The sequence below is a fragment of the Ammospiza nelsoni genome, chromosome 15 (genome assembly GCF_027579445.1).
Source record: "Ammospiza nelsoni isolate bAmmNel1 chromosome 15, bAmmNel1.pri, whole genome shotgun sequence".
NCBI classification, from domain to species: Eukaryota; Metazoa; Chordata; class Aves; order Passeriformes; family Passerellidae; genus Ammospiza; species Ammospiza nelsoni.
Genome location: NC_080647.1, coordinates 6032620 through 6049312, shown reverse-complemented (window position 1 = coordinate 6049312; position 16693 = coordinate 6032620). Strand labels below are relative to the sequence as shown.

General features: G+C 57.9%; 1 protein-coding gene across 4 annotated transcripts in view; it reads left to right on the top strand.

Annotated features, from left to right (window-relative positions):
- Positions 1 to 12406, top strand: part of STARD8 (StAR related lipid transfer domain containing 8) — a 40951-nt gene extending 28545 nt beyond the window's left edge. For 3 of the 4 annotated variants that reach the window (XM_059482953.1, XM_059482955.1, XM_059482954.1), the window contains 13 exons: positions 2699 to 2770; positions 3982 to 4063; positions 5080 to 5143; positions 5417 to 6774; positions 7392 to 7565; positions 8035 to 8194; positions 8438 to 8636; positions 8754 to 8964; positions 9111 to 9225; positions 9506 to 9721; positions 9934 to 10151; positions 10729 to 10905; positions 11024 to 12406. In XM_059482953.1, coding sequence (XP_059338936.1) covers positions 2699 to 2770; positions 3982 to 4063; positions 5080 to 5143; positions 5417 to 6774; positions 7392 to 7565; positions 8035 to 8194; positions 8438 to 8636; positions 8754 to 8964; positions 9111 to 9225; positions 9506 to 9721; positions 9934 to 10151; positions 10729 to 10905; positions 11024 to 11141 — 3164 coding nt within the window. In that variant the 3' untranslated portion in view covers positions 11142 to 12406. Of the gene's footprint in view, positions 1 to 1030; positions 1224 to 2698; positions 2771 to 3981; positions 4064 to 5079; positions 5144 to 5416; positions 6775 to 7391; positions 7566 to 8034; positions 8195 to 8437; positions 8637 to 8753; positions 8965 to 9110; positions 9226 to 9505; positions 9722 to 9933; positions 10152 to 10728; positions 10906 to 11023 lie in introns of those variants that run through there. The other variant, XM_059482952.1, reaches the window with a different exon arrangement.
- The last annotated feature ends 4287 nt before the right edge of the window (positions 12407 to 16693 follow it).

The following is a 16693-nucleotide window of genomic DNA, read 5'->3' as shown; positions in this document are numbered from 1 at the left end:
TTCCTGAGGGCTCATCTCTCATGGAGAGCTTCCTCTGGAGCATGAACCATAATGGGGCTGCTGGTCTGCCCTCCCTGCCTGCAGCCAGGAAGCTGGTGGGATTTATCCCCTTTGTTTCTCAGGGATGCTTGGACTGTGCCTGTACCCTCTGCCTGCTCTTCCTGCTATACAGCTGGAGTGGGATGATTTCTGCACCATTTAAACCGCAGATCTCAAAGATATTGTGTTGCTATAAGCTGGAAATTATTTCCTGACCAGTGGAGGCAAGGAGACCCTCTGTGCCCTGCTGAGGGTGGGTGTAGTGCTTGATGAGCCCACATTAGACATCAGGGAATCCTGGCATCTGGGGATGTTTGGGACCCATTTCTGTCACTGCTGCTCGGGGCTCAGGCTGAGCTTGGTGGAGGGTGGAGGGTCTTGAGTCTCTGTGCAGCAATCCCTGGGCTCAGGCTGCATTCCCAGTGGAGGCTGCAGCCAGGGATGCGTGCTGGGCTCAGGTCCCATCATCCTGGCCGACCGTGAGGCTCCTGAGAGGTGGCAGGGAGGGCTGGGAACCGGGCTGGGATGGGTGACCCTGTGCCCAGCATTCCACAGCAGGAGTGTTTGCCTGCCTGGCCTTTCCTGCACTTCCCTGGGAAAGCACGTCCATGGGAAGGGCGGGAAGGGGAGGAAGCTGGCTGCTGGCTCCCTCTGGGACAGGACACTTGGAAACCTTTTCTGTGACAGCACTTCTGTCACAGAAACCCTGTCACAGAAACATCAGGAGGGCTCAGCCTGAGCTGGTCAAACATCCACCTGCTCTAGGGGGATTCTCCATGTTGGAGGGGCTCTGGGGGGAGGCAGGACTTGCCAGAGCAGGCAGAGCCTGGGAGCTGGCTGCTGCACAGGAGAGGAGAGGAGGGGTGGAGGTTTGGGGCCCTGGCCCCCCGCCAGCCCTGCGTGGGGAGGGTGGAGGAGGGAAGGAAATGTCATGCTCTGACTCTGCATTTCCACCACGGTGACGGGAGGTTGAGCCCAGTCCTGCCCAGAGAGAGCATCCTGCTGCAGCCCTGGGCTCTGGCTGGGGTGGCCGTGGTCACACTGGGTATCCCCAGGCTCTGGTGTGGCCCCAGCCATGCTGTGGTACCAGCTAAGCCCTGCTGTGGGCAGGGGTAAGCTCAGCCAGGGCCCTGCTCCTGCTGCCCTGCGCCAGAGCCATCCCTGGGGCAGCATCCATGGCACAGGTGGGACATTGCTGCTTTTGCTCGTGGCTTGGGGCACACGGAGATGCAGTCGCTGGCTGGGATTGGCCCCATGGAATTCCCATTGGGAGCAGAGCTGGGCAGGAGTGGGACCTGGCAGGTGCCTTGGCAGGGTCTGTGGGAAGTCCTGCCTACTGCAGGAGTGTGGGAGGGATCTGCTTCCAGAGCTGGCATGGCCAGGGAGCGTTCCCAGGGACCACCAGGCTTGGTGTCCTCCTGATGGAGAGATGCAGCCATGGGGCGCCCCCCACCCCGTGGGGTGTTGGGTTCTTTGGGAGGGATGTGGTGCTCCACATGGACCTGCTGACCCAGGATAGCTCCGGGGTTGAATTCTCCACTGGGATTACTGGGTCAGAGCCCTGCTGGGGGCAGGAGGGGTCAGCCCTGGGTTTTGGCAGGACTCATGGCACGGTTAATGACAGCTGTGTGGTTTGGAGCCGGATCCAGATGCTCATTCCAAAACTTCTTTCCAAAACTTGCCAAGTATTTGGGTCCAGGGCTTTGGCTTGGTCCTGTCCTGAACTGAGCTGCTTATTTGGAGCTTTTTTTTTTTTTTTTTTTTTGCTTCTGTAAGTTTGGAATTGGGAATGCAAAGTGTAGCCAGGAGCTCTGGGCTGAGGCAGTGGGTGGATGGGGATGGAATCAGGGTATTCCAGTGCTGGGTGGGTCTGGCTCAGCCCACTGTGTGCCTCCAGCAGGGACAGATCAGCCCCTGAGGCTGCCAAGGCATTTTCTACCCCTGAGGTCAGATGTTGTCACCCTCAGCAGCAGAAATGTCATCGGGCCAATGGGTGCTGACTCTTGGCAATGCCTTGCTGTGGCTGCAGGAGCTCTGGGCTGTTTCTCTAAACTGGAGGAATTTGCCAGGAAATGCTGCTGGCTGCTGAATGGGCTCATCTGGGCGAGGGCTGATCCCTGTGTGAGGGGTGGGAACCAGCTGGGCAAGGGGTGAAGAACCCCACCAGGGATTTGGTGCTGACTGGGACAAACACCAGCTTGAAAGGAGAGGTGGGGAAGGCTGGGTGGTGGGAAGGAGGTGGGGAGGAAGGGTTTCTTTGGCAGCTTTGCTCAGGGATGTTTGCAGAAGTGATCAGCACTGAGCTTTGACGAGCTCTGACCTGATGATTACAAAGAAAGATCTTCCTCCTCTGCCTGGCCAAGAACTGTGTTTGGTTTGGAGAGTTCAGAAAAAAAACGTTTCATCAGAAGGTTAAAACTGCATCTTGTGGCCCTGTTGTTCAGGTGGCATCACTGTCACCTCCTGCTCTTTGCCCAGTGCTGGCAGAGAGCTGCAGCTGAGCTGTGTCTGCCCAGGAGCACTGGCTCTGAAGCCACACATCTCTGCTCTGTGCACATGGAGCATGGGCTCGGGGTCAGGGCTCTGGGGTGTGGGCTGTGTTCTCAGGGTGTTGCTGCTGCTGGCAGGGTGCTCAGGCTGGTTCTTTGCTCTCTTACAGAAGCTGAAGCCAAGGAGGCGTGTGACTGGCTGCGGGCAGCAGGGTTCCCCCAGTATGCCCAGCTGTACGAAGGTGAGAGCTGCCCCCTGCCCTGCCCCTGCTCTGTGCCTGCCCAGGGCCTCCATCCCAGCCAGATTCCAAGGGGGGCTGCAGGGACAGCGCCCACAGCTCCAGGGAGAGGAGGGGACAGAGGGGATTGCTCGCTGATTATATGATTGTTTGTTACACTTTGAGCCCTCGGCCACGGCCCGGAGAACCAGCCAGTTGACTTCCCTGCATTCCTGAACTTTTCCCCTTCAGGCAGGGCTCTGAGGAATCCTGGGGCGGCTGCTTTGGCCAAGGGCAGCCAGGCTTTGGAGAGCCATCAGCTGTGAAGTGGTTCAGGGAGTGTTTGCCGTGGGTGGGAGCACAGGGGCAGCCAGTGTAGGTAACGTGGAGAGCGAGCATGTTCTCCCTCCTTCCATCCCTCCCCACTCCCACAACCCCTGCCCAGCTCCAGCCTGTCCTTCCGAGCACCCAGCCCGGAGCAGACCATGTTCCCACTCCCAGCTCCAGGGCGGTAGCAGGGTGGCTGTGGTGGTGCTCGCACAGCTCAGCTGTGTGCTTGGAAGCCCCGGGGGGATGCTGGTCCCGGCGGTGCGAGCAGCGGCTGCAGCCGGCCCCGTCCGGCCGGACAATAGCGGGAAGCGGGGCTGGGGCGGCCGCAGCCGGGGCCATTGTTCGGCCGGGCGCTGCCCCCGCCCCCTGCAGCCATCCCCGCGGGTGGCTCCATGAGCTGCCAGGGCCTATTTCGGGGGGCAGGCCGCACGTGTTCCTGCCGGGATGCCCAGCCCCAGGTGCTGGCCCCAGACTGCTCACAGCTGGGCAGTGGGGAGCACTGCTGGTGCTGCAGTCTGTGGATCAACCAGCCCTTCTCCAGCCTCTGGCCACAGAACTTCCCACATCCTCCAAGTGTTTCCCTCTGTTTCCCTTCCCGTGGGGATCACACTCCGTGGCTTCGTGGACAGATGGATTGAGACCCTTGGGGCTGAAGGTGCAGGTCCCACATGCACGATCCCAGCAGAGCTGTTTGTGCTCAGGGATGAGCAGGGAACTGAATGGAGGCCCTTCATATCACCCTCACCTAACATACCTGGGAAGAGCCATGCCCACGGACACTGGGCATACCCCACCTCTAGGTCATCTCCAGCCACTTCTCCTCCTCTTCCCGTGCCCACTGCTGCCCTTTGTCCTGATGGAGCAGCTGGCTTGGGATCTGCCACTGATGTCACTTCCTTCCCCAGAGTCATTATTCCCTCTTGACATCAGTGCTGTGAAGAAGGACCACAGCTTCCTGGACCAGGATTCCCTCAAATCCCTGTGCAGGTAACACTCCCTTGTCCCCCATCACATGGAATCAGCAGGGGAATGTGGCACAGACAAGGACAGCGACCCAGGCTGATGGGGTGGTGGGCTCAGGGGTGCCTAATGTGGTGGTGGGCTTAGTAGGGTGCCTGCCTTGACCTTGGCTGGGCTCAGAGTCTGCTCCAGTACTGTCACTCCCTCTGCAGTAAGAACTCAGTTGTTAGATCAGGGAACATTGCTGGTGCTGGGTGGTTCCAGGGAAACAGGAGGTTTTTATGCTCCATGTGATGCTGGTGTCCCAGTTCCAGGCAATGCAGCCCAGCCTGGTTTCCCCCTGAGCACGGCGCTGCTGCAGCTGCAGGTTTGGGAGCTGTGCAGGGCTGGAGTGCAGGGAGCAGCATGAGGGCACTCAGAGCAAGCCAGACCTGGCACCCACAACAGGGCACTGACCCATGGTCAGCCTGGATGGCCGTGTGTCACTCGGTGCTGTGACTCAGCCCTGCCTTGGCTCTCAGGACACATCATCACAGCCATGTCCCTGTGCTGGCTCCATGCTGTCCCTCCCACCCAGAGCAGAGAAAAGGCAGGAACAGGCTGTTTCCTATTTGTTTCCCAGCAGAGAGGCTGCTGTGCTGGGCAGGAGGGGATCCTCGTGCCATTGCCTGGGTGCAGTGAGGCAGGAGGTGATGGGAGGTCTCTGCCTGTCCCTCCCTCTCTGAGCTTTCAGGTCCTTTAGTCATTCCCTGTCTGGGGCACAGGAGCTTCTGAGGTGATTTTGCTTTAGTGTCTGGAGCTGACCACCCCTGTCCACTTGCCACAGCAGCTGGCATGGGCATTGTCTGGCTTGGGCTACCATCTGCTGGCATTGTCCCCTTGTTAGTCAGGTGTCCCTCTGACTGTGGACTCAAAGCAGCAGGTGACAGACACAGCCAAGGCTCTAAGGCAGGAAAATCAAAAGAAGCCAAAGCCATCCCTGTGATTGCAGCAGGGTTGGGGCAGGGGCTGGGGCCAGGGTAAAGGCACTCTGTTTCTTGCAGGAGGCTGATGACCCTGAACACCTGTGCCTCCATGAAGCTGGATGTTCACTTTCAGCGTAAACAGGTAAGTCCTGCATGCTCGAGGCAGGTGAGGGGCTGAGGGGTGCAGGGGATCATGTGCTCAATGTGGGGCAGTGTCCTCGTGAGCTCTGGGACTGCCCTAGGCACAGAGTGGCTTCTGAAGGCCAAAGGGGTCCCGAGCTGGCTTAGGGGGAGATCACGCTGCTCTCCTTCCCACCTGGGGCCATGCTGGTGGCCGTGCCCCTCTGAGGTGGGGGGATGTGCTGACCCTCAGTGGCTCCAACCGATTGATCATCCCCTGTTCTCAACCACCCAGAATGAAGACTCTGAGGAGGAAGTTGACTTTGCCATCAGCACCCGGTGGTCCTACCAGAGGGACAGCAAAAGGTGGTCACGGGTGGGGTCTGCCGATGCTGTGTCCCAGGGCTCGGGGGCCCTGAGCTGCACTATGCACCCGGTGTCCAGCCGCGAGAGCGTCCTCACAGACCTCAGCACCAACCCCGAGGCCACGTCCCTGCACAGCACGGGCAGTGTGGGCAGTGTGGGTGGCACGCTGGGCACTGCAGCCGTGCCATCCCAGCCCCTGTCCCCCCTCCGTGCCGCTGCCACGGCCTCCAGCTGCAGCCAGAGCGAGGGCTCTGCCCCGGAGCAGCCCTCGGGCCAGGGAGAGGCCTCCAAGGAGAAGCTGAAGAAGCGACGGTCTCGGAGCTTCCTGAAGCGGATCGAGTCCCTGCGGAGGAAGGACAAGGAGAAAGCCAGCCCAGACGGGAGGGTGGCTCCGCACAGCAGCGCCACTCTCCCGGCAGGATGGGGTTCTCTGACGGGTGATGGGGACCTTGCAGCCACCAGGACCAACTCCTCTAAAAGAGGGACACCTGCCCCTTTCCACAGCAAAAAACACTTCTTCTCGGTATCATACAGGACTAACCGCCTGCTCGGCCCCGGGGGCACCAAGGGCAGCTCTGACCCCAAACGCGGTGGAGTTTATCTGGAGGATTACGACACAGACACAGCCCCTGCCGCCGGCGGTGCCTGGGCTGCTGCCGAGTGCCAGCGCCGGGCTCGCCATGGCGATTGCCTGGTCTACATCCCCTGTGACCACAAGCCCGGCACCTTCCCCAAATCCCTGTCCATCGAGAGCCTGTGTCCCCTGGCCGGCGGCTCCCTGACGCACTGGGGCGCCGGGAGCGCGGCCGTGGGGCTGGGCGGGGGCGGCAGCAGCAGCAGCGTGGAGGGCTCGTCCTCCCCGAGGGGCTTCGCCCGCCGGCGCCGCGGCTCCTGCAGCTCCCTGGGCAGCCGCGTCAGCGTCTACGACAACGTGCCGGACTTCGGCAGCAGCGAGGATTTCTGCAAGGACGGGGAGGTCAGCTTCAAGAACCTCGACGACATCCTGCAGCAGATGGGGATGCTGCAGAAGAAGGTGGAGCTCTGGTGTAAAGCCGTCTCCCCTGGCCTGGATGGAGAGGAAGGGGGCGACGAAGAGGAGGATGAGGAGGAGTCGGACTCGGGAGGGGAACCCTCCAACCTGCATTTCGAAGAACAGTCCATGTCGGATGTTGGCACCTCTGCCAGTGACTTTGATAGCACTGGGAACTCCCTCAACGAGGCTGAAGAGATCGAGACACGGGAGCGCCGGGATTCGGGGGTAGGAGCATCCCTCACCAGACCCTGCAGGTACCACAGAGTCCCGAGGTGGTTTGGGTGGGAAGGGACCATCGAGACCATCTCGTTCCGCCCCTCCACTACGGGCAGGGACACTTTCCACCAGACCGTATTGCTCCAAACCCCGTCCAGCCTGGCCGTGAACACTCCCGGGGTCGGGGCTGCTGCAGCAGGGAGGGTGCACAGCCCGTGGGTCTGGGGAGGGAGCAGCGGCCGATCCCGTCCTCGGGGCTGGATGATCGCCTGTTCCCGGACTGCAGGAGCGGGAGGGAGGGGAGCGCTGCCGGAGCCGCACGGAGCGGGCAGGGCAGCGCTGTGCGGGGCGCGGGTGCGCTCTGGTGGCCGCAGGACACCGCTGCCATCACTGCCACCGCTGCCAGCACTGCCAGCACTTCAGCCTGCACAGACCCGCGATTAAAAGGTTTTTCATTAATTAATAACGAGTGTAAACGCAGCCTCCGCTGTGCCAGTATTCCCCCGGGCTCTCCCCAGCAGAGCTACGGCTGGTGCCGAGCTCTCTGGCTTTCCTCACCCAGTTTGGCTGTGCTGGAGGGTGATGTGGCAGTAACCATGAAGGAGTGGAGAGCGGTGGGCGTTTCCTCAGCTGGGAATGTCCCGTGTGTCCCCAGAAAGCTGCGTTGGCACAGCTTCCAGAACTCGCACCGGCCCAGCCTGAACTCGGCCTCGCTGGAGATCAACCGGCAGTCCTCAGCCCAGCTCAACCTGCTCCAGAAGTGCTCCCTGCTCCGGCTCACGGCCATCATGGAGAAGTACTCCGTGCCCCACAAGCAGGCCTGGACGTGGTGAGCTGAGGAGAGGGGGACCAGGATGGGGCCCACGGGCTGCAGCTCGTGCTGTGTCCCCAGCCTGGGGCAGCTTCAGGGTGTGGAGGGGGAAAAGTTGAACCAAAGGCTGTCTGCTCTGACAAGTGTGAGCCAGAGCTGAGCCCCAGGCTCCTGGAATCGCCCTGGCTTCCAGGGGGGCTCCTGGCATCATCTGCCACTGTGGGGGCTGCAGGTGTTCGTGGAGCATTAAAAATGCTGCAGCAACATACGAGAGTGGGACAGTGGTTTCTTTTCATAGCCAAGTATCAAAATTATTTTAGCTTAATAAAAGGTGCAGCCATTCCTGCTGGGAAGCTGCCTTGCTTGTATTGTAAATACTGCAGAAATGTGTTTATGTGTGTGTATTCCTAGGATCCTGCTCTCTCTGTGAGGGGAGGTGCTGAGAGCACCGATCATTGCACTGATGTCTCTTTGTCCCACTCTGCAGGACTGTCCCCAAGTTCATGAAGCGCAGTAAAGTCCCTGACTACAGGGACAAGATGGTTTTTGGGGTGCCACCCATCGTCAACGTGCAGCGGACGGGGCAGCCCCTGCCCCAGAGCATCCAGCAGGCCATGCGCTACCTGCGCAGCCAGTGCCTGGACCAGGTGAGGCTGTGGCTGCTAGGATTTGGGGGAAAAAACAACTTTGGGGTCCTTTGTTCACCTCTTGTGGTGTGTGCTGAGGCAGGAGGGTGGGATTGTCCGTGGGAACCCAGCAGCATCCCCATGGCCATCCTTCACTCAGTGTCTGCTTGGGTTCAGGGATGATCCCTTTGGGAGGGAGTCTTTGCCTGTCCCAGTGGTGCCCACCCAGGCCGGTGCCCGCTGATCCCCGCTCTGCTCTGCCAGGTTGGCATTTTCCGCAAGTCCGGGGTGAAGTCCCGGATCCAGGCGCTCCGGCACATGAACGAGACCAGCCCTGAGCACGTGGACTACTCGGGGCAGTCGGCGTACGACGTGGCCGACCTGCTGAAGCAATACTTCCGCGACCTGCCCGAGCCCATCTTCACCAGCAAGCTCACCGACACCTTCCTGCAGATCTACCAGTGTAAGGGCCGGCCTGGGGGCGCCTCGGGGGCTTTGGGGAGGAGGGATCCCTCTGTTTGGATGCAGGGGGTGGTGGTGGCCGTGGGGACGCCCTGCTGACGCCGTCTCATGCCCACAGTTGTGTCCAAGGAGCAGCGGCTGCAGGCGGTGCAGGCCGCCATCATCCTCATGCCAGATGAGAACAGGGAGGTGCTGCAGACCCTGCTCTACTTCCTGAGCGACATCGCCTCGGCCGAGGAGAACCAGATGACAGCTGGGAACCTGGCTGTGTGCCTGGCCCCCTCCATCTTCCACCTCAATGTGTCCAAGAAGGAAAGCACATCGCCCAGGTAAGGGCTGGCTGAGCTGCCCAGTGCTCCTTCCCTGCCTGCTGTGGGAGGGGGAGTGGTGACACATGGGGGGGGGCTATTGGCTTTGCTCTGTGACACAAATGAGGGGGTGCCCACTGGTGCCAGCATTACCTGATCCCCCACAGGGCCATACACAAGAGGGGCACCATGGGGAAGCCAGACCAGAAGGACCTCAATGAGAACATGGCTGCCACGCAGGGGCTCTCCCACATGATCATCGACTGCAAAAAGCTCTTCCAGGTGGGTGGCAATGGTGTCCCAGCCCTGCGCTGCCCATGGGACTTGTGACCTTGCTGGCAGGTACTTGTCCTGAAGCACCTCAGTGGGACAGCAGCCACCAGCCATTCACCCTGGAGCCAAGCCCAGCTATGTCCTGGGGCAGGAGGTGGGGCAGGCTGTGTGTCCATCCTTCCCACTCCCTGGGGAATGAGTTTTGGTTCTCTCTCTGTCCAGGACCACTCACAAAGTCCCCACAAGATCTCTCTGCCTCACTGAACATCCATGTGCTTTTGGCTTGCAGGTCTCCCATGACATCTTGCTGCAGCTGAGCAGCTCCTATATGGCTGCAGATGCTTATCCCCATCCCCTGGCTGACTTGGTGTGCCAGGGAGAGAGCAAGGATTTACACTCCTACTTTGAGCAGAGTGTCCAGAACCTGCTCAAAGAGTCGTCAGAGAAATTCAAGGGATGGCTGAGCACTCCAGGGCCTCTGAACACAGAGCTGTCCTGCAAAAAGGTAAATTTTTGTGGAGGGGCTTGAGAACATGCAGGGAAATGTGTATGGCATGACCTCTGCAGCAGCCAGAGCAGGTCCCACCCCATCCGTCATTAGCCAGCAGATGGGACTGTGCTGCTCTATGGCAGTGGGAGCCATCAGTGCAGCTGCTCAGGGGTTAGCACTGGGGGTCCTGTGGGACAGTCTGTGTGACACTCTCCTCATCCCCTCAGGTTGGGGACGGGAACCCTCTGCGCCTGTGGAAAGTCTGCACGGATGTCGAGGCCCCTCCTGCCACAGTGCTGCACCGGGTGCTGCGGGAGCGTCACCTGTGGGATGAGGACCTGCTGCAGAGCAGGGTGGTGGAAGCTCTGGACAAGGACATGGAGGTGTACCACTATGTGACAGACAGCATGGCCCCGCACCCGCGCAGGGACTGCATGGTGCTCCGGTGAGAGGGGCTCGGTGGGGCACATTCCCTCTGTTGTATTGCACTGAATAGTTAATTTAGTTGTTTTGCACTGAGTGGTCCTTATATTGCACCGAATAGTTGATGTTATATCACATGGTTTGTTCTTCCCCCATCACATGGTCTTTCTCTCACCCACCCCAGTACCCCCCAGTGGTCTCTTCCTGGGTCACCCCTTGCCACTCCTGACTGGTATCCCACTGGTTGTGCTCCTCCTCCTCCTCTGCCCCCCATTTCCCCCCGGGTATAAAAGTCTCCTGCCATCAGGCCATGCCCTCTTTCTTACCTGGGGAGTCACCAGAGCCTGAGGTGTCTCCTAGCAAGTCAACAAACAGAGGACATCTGTCCCCTCGTGGAAAAAAGCACTTTCGATCTTTTCCTTTTGTCTCTGTAAGACGGTGTGGGGTAGGGTCAATAGCTCGCCAGAGTGGACACAAAGAACCCATTGAGACACAGTCCTACACTCCTCTGCTCCAGCCCCATCTCCTCCTCCTCCTTTCCTGGGCTCTGTGGGGTGTGATCCCATGGAGGGCAGGCAGTGACGGCCGCTGTGTCGCAGGCGCTGGCGCACGGACCTGCCGCGGGGAGCCTGCCTGCTCAGCTCCCTCTCGGTGGAGCACGACAAGGTGCCGGTGGAGGGAGGTGTCAAGGCCATCGTGCTGACGTCCCAGTACCTCATCGAGCCCGGTGCCATGGGCCGCTCCCGGGTCACCCACATCTGCAGGGCTGACCTCAGGTAACGGGACCCTCTGGGAGGGCGTGGAGCAGCAGCAGCAGGATGTGCTGCTCCATGGTACTGCCAGGGCCTCTCCTGCCCACTCACCCCCTCCTGCCTCTTCTCTTCTCTTCTCCAGGGGTCGGTCTCCCGAGTGGTATAACAAGGTCTTTGGCCACCTCTGTGCCATGGAGCTGGTGAGGATCCGAGACTCCTTCCCAGCCCTGAGTCCCGTTGGCCCCGAGACAAAGATCTGAGGCAGCAGGAAGATACTCTGTCCTTTCAGACGTGGACTTGCCATTGGATCCGGACTGGGGCTCTCAGCAGGAAGCACGGTGTGGTGCAGTGCCCGTGGAGGGAGACAGAGGCACATATTTATAAACATCCTTTCACCCCAGGCTGGGCAGTCCCGTGCCACAGCCCAGGTGCTGCGGGGCAGGGTGGCCACAGAGGGGCAGCCGTGGTGTCCCACAGGAGAAGTGGGGGAGCAGAGGGAAAGAGTGGCCATGGGGTGACCCCTGAATGCAGCCTGTGGCAGGAGCTGGGGCCCCCACACAAGCCAGGAGCAGCAGCAGGGCTGAAGGAGCGTGGAGTGAGGCAGGAGGAGCGAGCAGGGAAAGCGGGGCCGTGTCCGCAGGTCGCAGTGCAGGGGTGGGAAGTGAGGGTGGGCGGTGAGGGGGGACTGTGTGTGCAGTGTCACCCGGTGGGGACAGCCAGGGAGTCACTGTGTGGTACTGGAAGAGGCTGCTGTTCTGGGAGGAGGGGGCTGCCTATAGATACATAGGTGCCAGCCCCTGTGGAGGGGCAGATGGAACCTGTTGAAGGGTTGGTGCTGAATGCATGGAAGAAGCAGCCCTGTACTCCTGTGCCTTGCTCTTCCTTGGCTAAAAGCCCTCTCTCTGCACTGGGTGTCACTGAGAGGAAGGGTGCATGGACCATGTTCCAAGCCAAGGCCATCCTCAACCAGCCAACCCATTATTTGCATGGGGCAGGACACTCTGGAGCCCTGGAGCAGCTGTGCCTAGGTGGGAAGGGGCAATGCCTTGGTGGGGAGACACTCCCCAGAGCAGCTCCCCCTTTGTGCTGCCCTCAGTGTTGAGGGCTGTACCCAGAGAGGGAGGAGGGAAGGCAGGAAGGACAGTTGTTTGGGATTCACCCCTCTTTGGGCAGCTACACATGGCCCATGCCCGCCTACTCCCTGCACAGACATCCATTCCCCTTTCCACCCCTTCCTTCCCTTCATGAAGGAACTGTTCACTGGAGCTGTCAGCACCCAGGACATGACCTGGTTTCTCCATTCAGGCAGGGACCCAAATTCCCAGATGTCGTTCCAACTGGAAGGCAACACGACCCATGAGCTGGGGACCCCCAGTGTCAGTTTGGCCATAGCTGTCTGTCTTTTGGTAAAAAGAAAAGCACAAGTCAGCCTCTAGTCTGTGTTTTTATATATATGTATTTTATATATATATAAAAATATAACTAACATGTGGGGGAGTGAATTTTCTCCTGATATTTTTTTAAAGTGTTTCTTTTTTTTAATCTATAAATACTTGTACAGGTGGAATATTAATATATAACTCTGGTGTCAGAGCTCAGCATCAGGTGATGCTCACTTACAGCTGGTATTTTGTATTTAAGGGACTTCTGTTTTGTATCATATGAAAGCGCAGCAGTTGTTTGACTTGGATTGGGGCTGCTCTTCCCATCCATGCAGTTAATAAAGTACTAACAAGTTCTGCTGGCTGATGAGGAAACCTCCATGTTCAGGGCTTCTCCAGCACTGGAGCAGCCCAGTGCTGAGCAATGTGTGCCCTTGGGGCAGCCCCTGAGTGGGTGAAGAGACTCAAACCCAGCGTTTTCCACATCCAGCTGTGCTCCAGGGCCCTGCCAGGGTTTGGGGCTCTCCTGGCATTGTCACCTACAGCAGGGAGAGCACCTTGAGGAGGAAGATGAGCATCCAGCAGCAGTGCTGCTGATGAAGAAGAGCCACATTGTGCTGTTGAATTCCCTGGAGCAGACACCTCTGGCTGCTGTTTTGGAAGTAGTGATGGGAATGGGGTGGAACATGCTGGAGTAGATGAAGATGATGGTGATGAAGGCTGCAAGATTAAAGCCTGGAGAGGAAGGAATCCTCTCTGAGCTTGGGATTGGCAGCAGCAGGACTGCTCTGACTTTTAGCACTAATGGGCAGAGATACTGGGGCAGCCCTGGCTTATCCCAGATCCACCATGGCCAGGGCTCGAGCACTGGGATGGAGAGGGCACCCTCCCCACCCTGGGATGGAAACCGAGCTGGAATCTCTTCCTCCAGGGTCCCAGCAGGATGGCAGCACCACAGAGCCACCCAGGCACCCACTGCTGGAGGGGAGTGAGCTCTCAGGGACACCCACTCCCACAGGGACCCTGTCCTGCCTCACATCGTCCCCATCCCCAAGTCCCCAGCAGATTGAATGAAGAGTTCCCTACCCCCTGCACCATGCTGCGCTGGGTGCAAACACAAATAATACCCCAAGCCTCTGCAAAGCTGGCTGGAGCCATCCCAGGGCTTTTGGGCTCACCCCAGCCACGCTCCCAAATCCAACTCCCCTCACCACCATCACCTGATCAGTCCAAAACTGTTTTCTTCCAACCCTTGCTTTGCAGACACTAACATGTAAAATCAATTTCTTACTGAAATCCTCCAAGTTTCATTAACAGAGATTTATGTTTTCTCCCTGCACATTATTTCAGATTAATCTTTTCAACCTTATAAAAGCCAATCCCTACAACCTAACAAACCCCTCCATTGGGAAATGATTGCAGAGCAGCAATGCCAGGCTCAGTTTGGCTTAATTAGAGATAAAAGGAGAGGAAATCATTCCTTATTAGACAGTCAGGTAGAAGCTGTACTGTATTTAGAGTGCAAACAGCCCAATTACAGGGAGGAACATGCACGGTTGTCTTTCATTACAGGTACTTGAAAATGTGCATCTGGGGAAAATGACTAATGATTCTGAGAAGCTGCAGCCATCCCAGCTGGCTGTGTGGGCCATCCCCAGCACAGGAGTGATGCTTGTCCAGCCTGACCATTTGCCCATCCTGGCATCCTTGGGCTGTTACCTCAGCCCTGGCAGGAGAAACAAGTGATGCCCAGTCCAGTCACCCACCCCCTGCTGTCACAGCATCTTTACACTCTGGCTGTATTTCTCAACATGAGCTTTGTTAGTGGTCCAAGAATTTCCCACCCTTTGGCAGCAGTCCTGGTCCAGCTCCTGGGACTGCATCTCCTCCCAAGCCTGGATGATGGAGGGCTGTTGGACACCTCCCACCATGGGTTCAGCCTCTGGGTCGTGCAGCCCAGCAAATATTACAATGCAGACCCTGAGGGGCTTGGGGAAGGCTTGTGCAACCTCATAGATTTATATCCTGGGATTGCAAAGGTGTGACCTCCATGGCAGAGCTCTGCAGTCATGTCCAGGCAGTGCAGCATGGCTGGGCAGGCCCCTTCCCACCAGGATAACTTTGTGTTTGAGCAAACCAAACCAGCTTTTCCTTTTGCTTTGTTTGGCCACTGGGATGAGCCCTCAGTTCTCACTCAGGCCTGGCTTCCCTGGAGCTTTTTCCCCATCTCTGGATGAAGACCACACCACCTGCCTGGCCTGGCAGTCACACAAACAGGCACTCTGATTTCAGCGCTCCTGCAGAACGGACATTGGCTGGTCATGGACAAGATGGGAATTCAGGCATCCTCCCTGCCTAACTCCACTGACAGAGATTTGGGACAAAACCATTCATCTTTACATAAAAGAAAGGGCTATGAACACATGCAGAGTTTGCCCCTGCCAGGCCCCACTCCTGGCCCACACCCAATTTGGAGATGGGCCTGCCCTGTGTCCTGTGGGATGGTGAGTGGTCCCAGCAGGAATCCCAAAGAATCAGCCCGCTCCAGAACACAGATTATCCATCTGCAGCTCCCAGCCCAAGGCACCTCACTGGGCTCTGCATTCCTTTTCTGTCCTCAGGTGCAGAAGATCCTTCAGGCAGAAAAGAGATAGAAGGGGGCAAATGGGAGATAACATTGCTTTAACTGGGACTGTGAAAGCTTAAAAAGGAACACAGGCAGAGTCATGCTGGAAACAGATTGCACAAATCTGACCAGATCCTGAAGGTAAGTGAAGTCAGACAGACCTGGTGGCAAGGGGAACACCCAGGTGCTGAAGGAAGCAGGAGACCAAGTTGTTCTTAGAAGCAGGGATGGTTTAGAGGCACAGCTACAAAAGAGGATGGAAGGATATTTGGGCAAGGTGCTCAGAGGATGCTCCAGCTCTCCTTTCAGTGACAGTCCCTGTGCCAGTCCCATGGTTTTTTAGCTGGAATGATGACACCCTGCACATCCCTCACTGTGGTTGCAGAGGTCAGGAGGGGATCCTATCCTCCCCAGCTGCTCCATCCTCAGTGCTGCTGCAGCTGAAACTGGGGCAGCATCAAGGCACTCCATGGTAACAACAGACTGATCCTGCTCCCAAGTGCTGATCATTCTCATGACATCCTGTTTCTGCTGGGGGCTATGAGAGGCTTTCTAGGGCAGGAGCACATCACATCACCTGCTGCAGTTGTGTGCTGTGGGACAGCTGGCAGGCAAGCAGCTCCTGCTGCCCTGCCCTGCTCTCACTGCTCCCTCAGTGCCTCTAGAAAAGGCAGTTCCACCCTGGGTGTTTTCCCTGCCTCTGCAGCCCTGCCAGGAGCTGGTGGCATTTCATGTTTCTTCCCAAACCATCCAGGATTTGTACTGTCTCTCATCAAACTCCTGTTTGTCACCTGGTGTGAGTTTATCACATTTGTTATTTTATCAAGATAACAAAAACCTCCCCAACCAAACAAACCCCACCCCAACAGCGTCACAACCTGTGGCTCCAACTGAGATATCTCCATAAAGCACAGCCCCTTCCTGGAAAACCTGCTTTTCCCAGAAACTTCCCCAGCATCCCAGCCCCAACTCCAGATGTAGAAGCAACATTTGCAATAATAATCAAATCTTTAGCAAACATCATTAGTGACAGCTTGCCAATGAGCAGAAATAATTACAGGTAATTGCTCTACGGACAGCGAAGCAGGGAGCACCATTTTCTCTATGTTAAACAGGAAAACACAAGTAGGGAAAGGGAAGCACCAAAGGGCAGAAGTTGTTGAGAAGAGACACCTGCTCTGACCCTCCAGGGCCTGAACCACAGCTCCAGGAGCATTCCCGAGGCTGGGATCTGGAGGCACAGCTGGATATTTGCCTTGTCAGCGTGGCCCTGGTGTCGTGCCCCCAACAGGACACCCTGGTGTCCCCCTGTCCCCTGTTGGGACTCTGCCATCCCCACCCGGCTGCTGTGGAACACCTCGGGAATGTCACAACAAACTGGTGGCAGTTCAGGGCACCGCGGGGAGCAGATTATGCAAATGAGGACATCCGCTTTAATGGCATTCCAAGATTTTTAGCCAAATTTAATTACCTTCCTTCTTCCCCCTCCTCTCTGTGCCTGTCCCTGATCAAATTAAAACAAACAACCCCCAGCAGAGTGTTTGTGACAGGAGTTGTGTTGGAGACTAATTAAAACCTGACGATTGTCACCGCGATGAGGCTGGCAGGCCGCACGGGGACAGGGACAGGGCACGGGGACAGGGACAGGGCAGGTGGCACTGGATGCTCCCCATGGCAGCTCATTATCCGCTCCTGTGTCACGGCTCCTGCCCGTGCCACGGCTGGCAGGGAGGGACCTGCAGCAGGAACACGGGGTCTCAATTACTTCTGCGATAATTTAATGGACTAATTAATAAACCCGTGT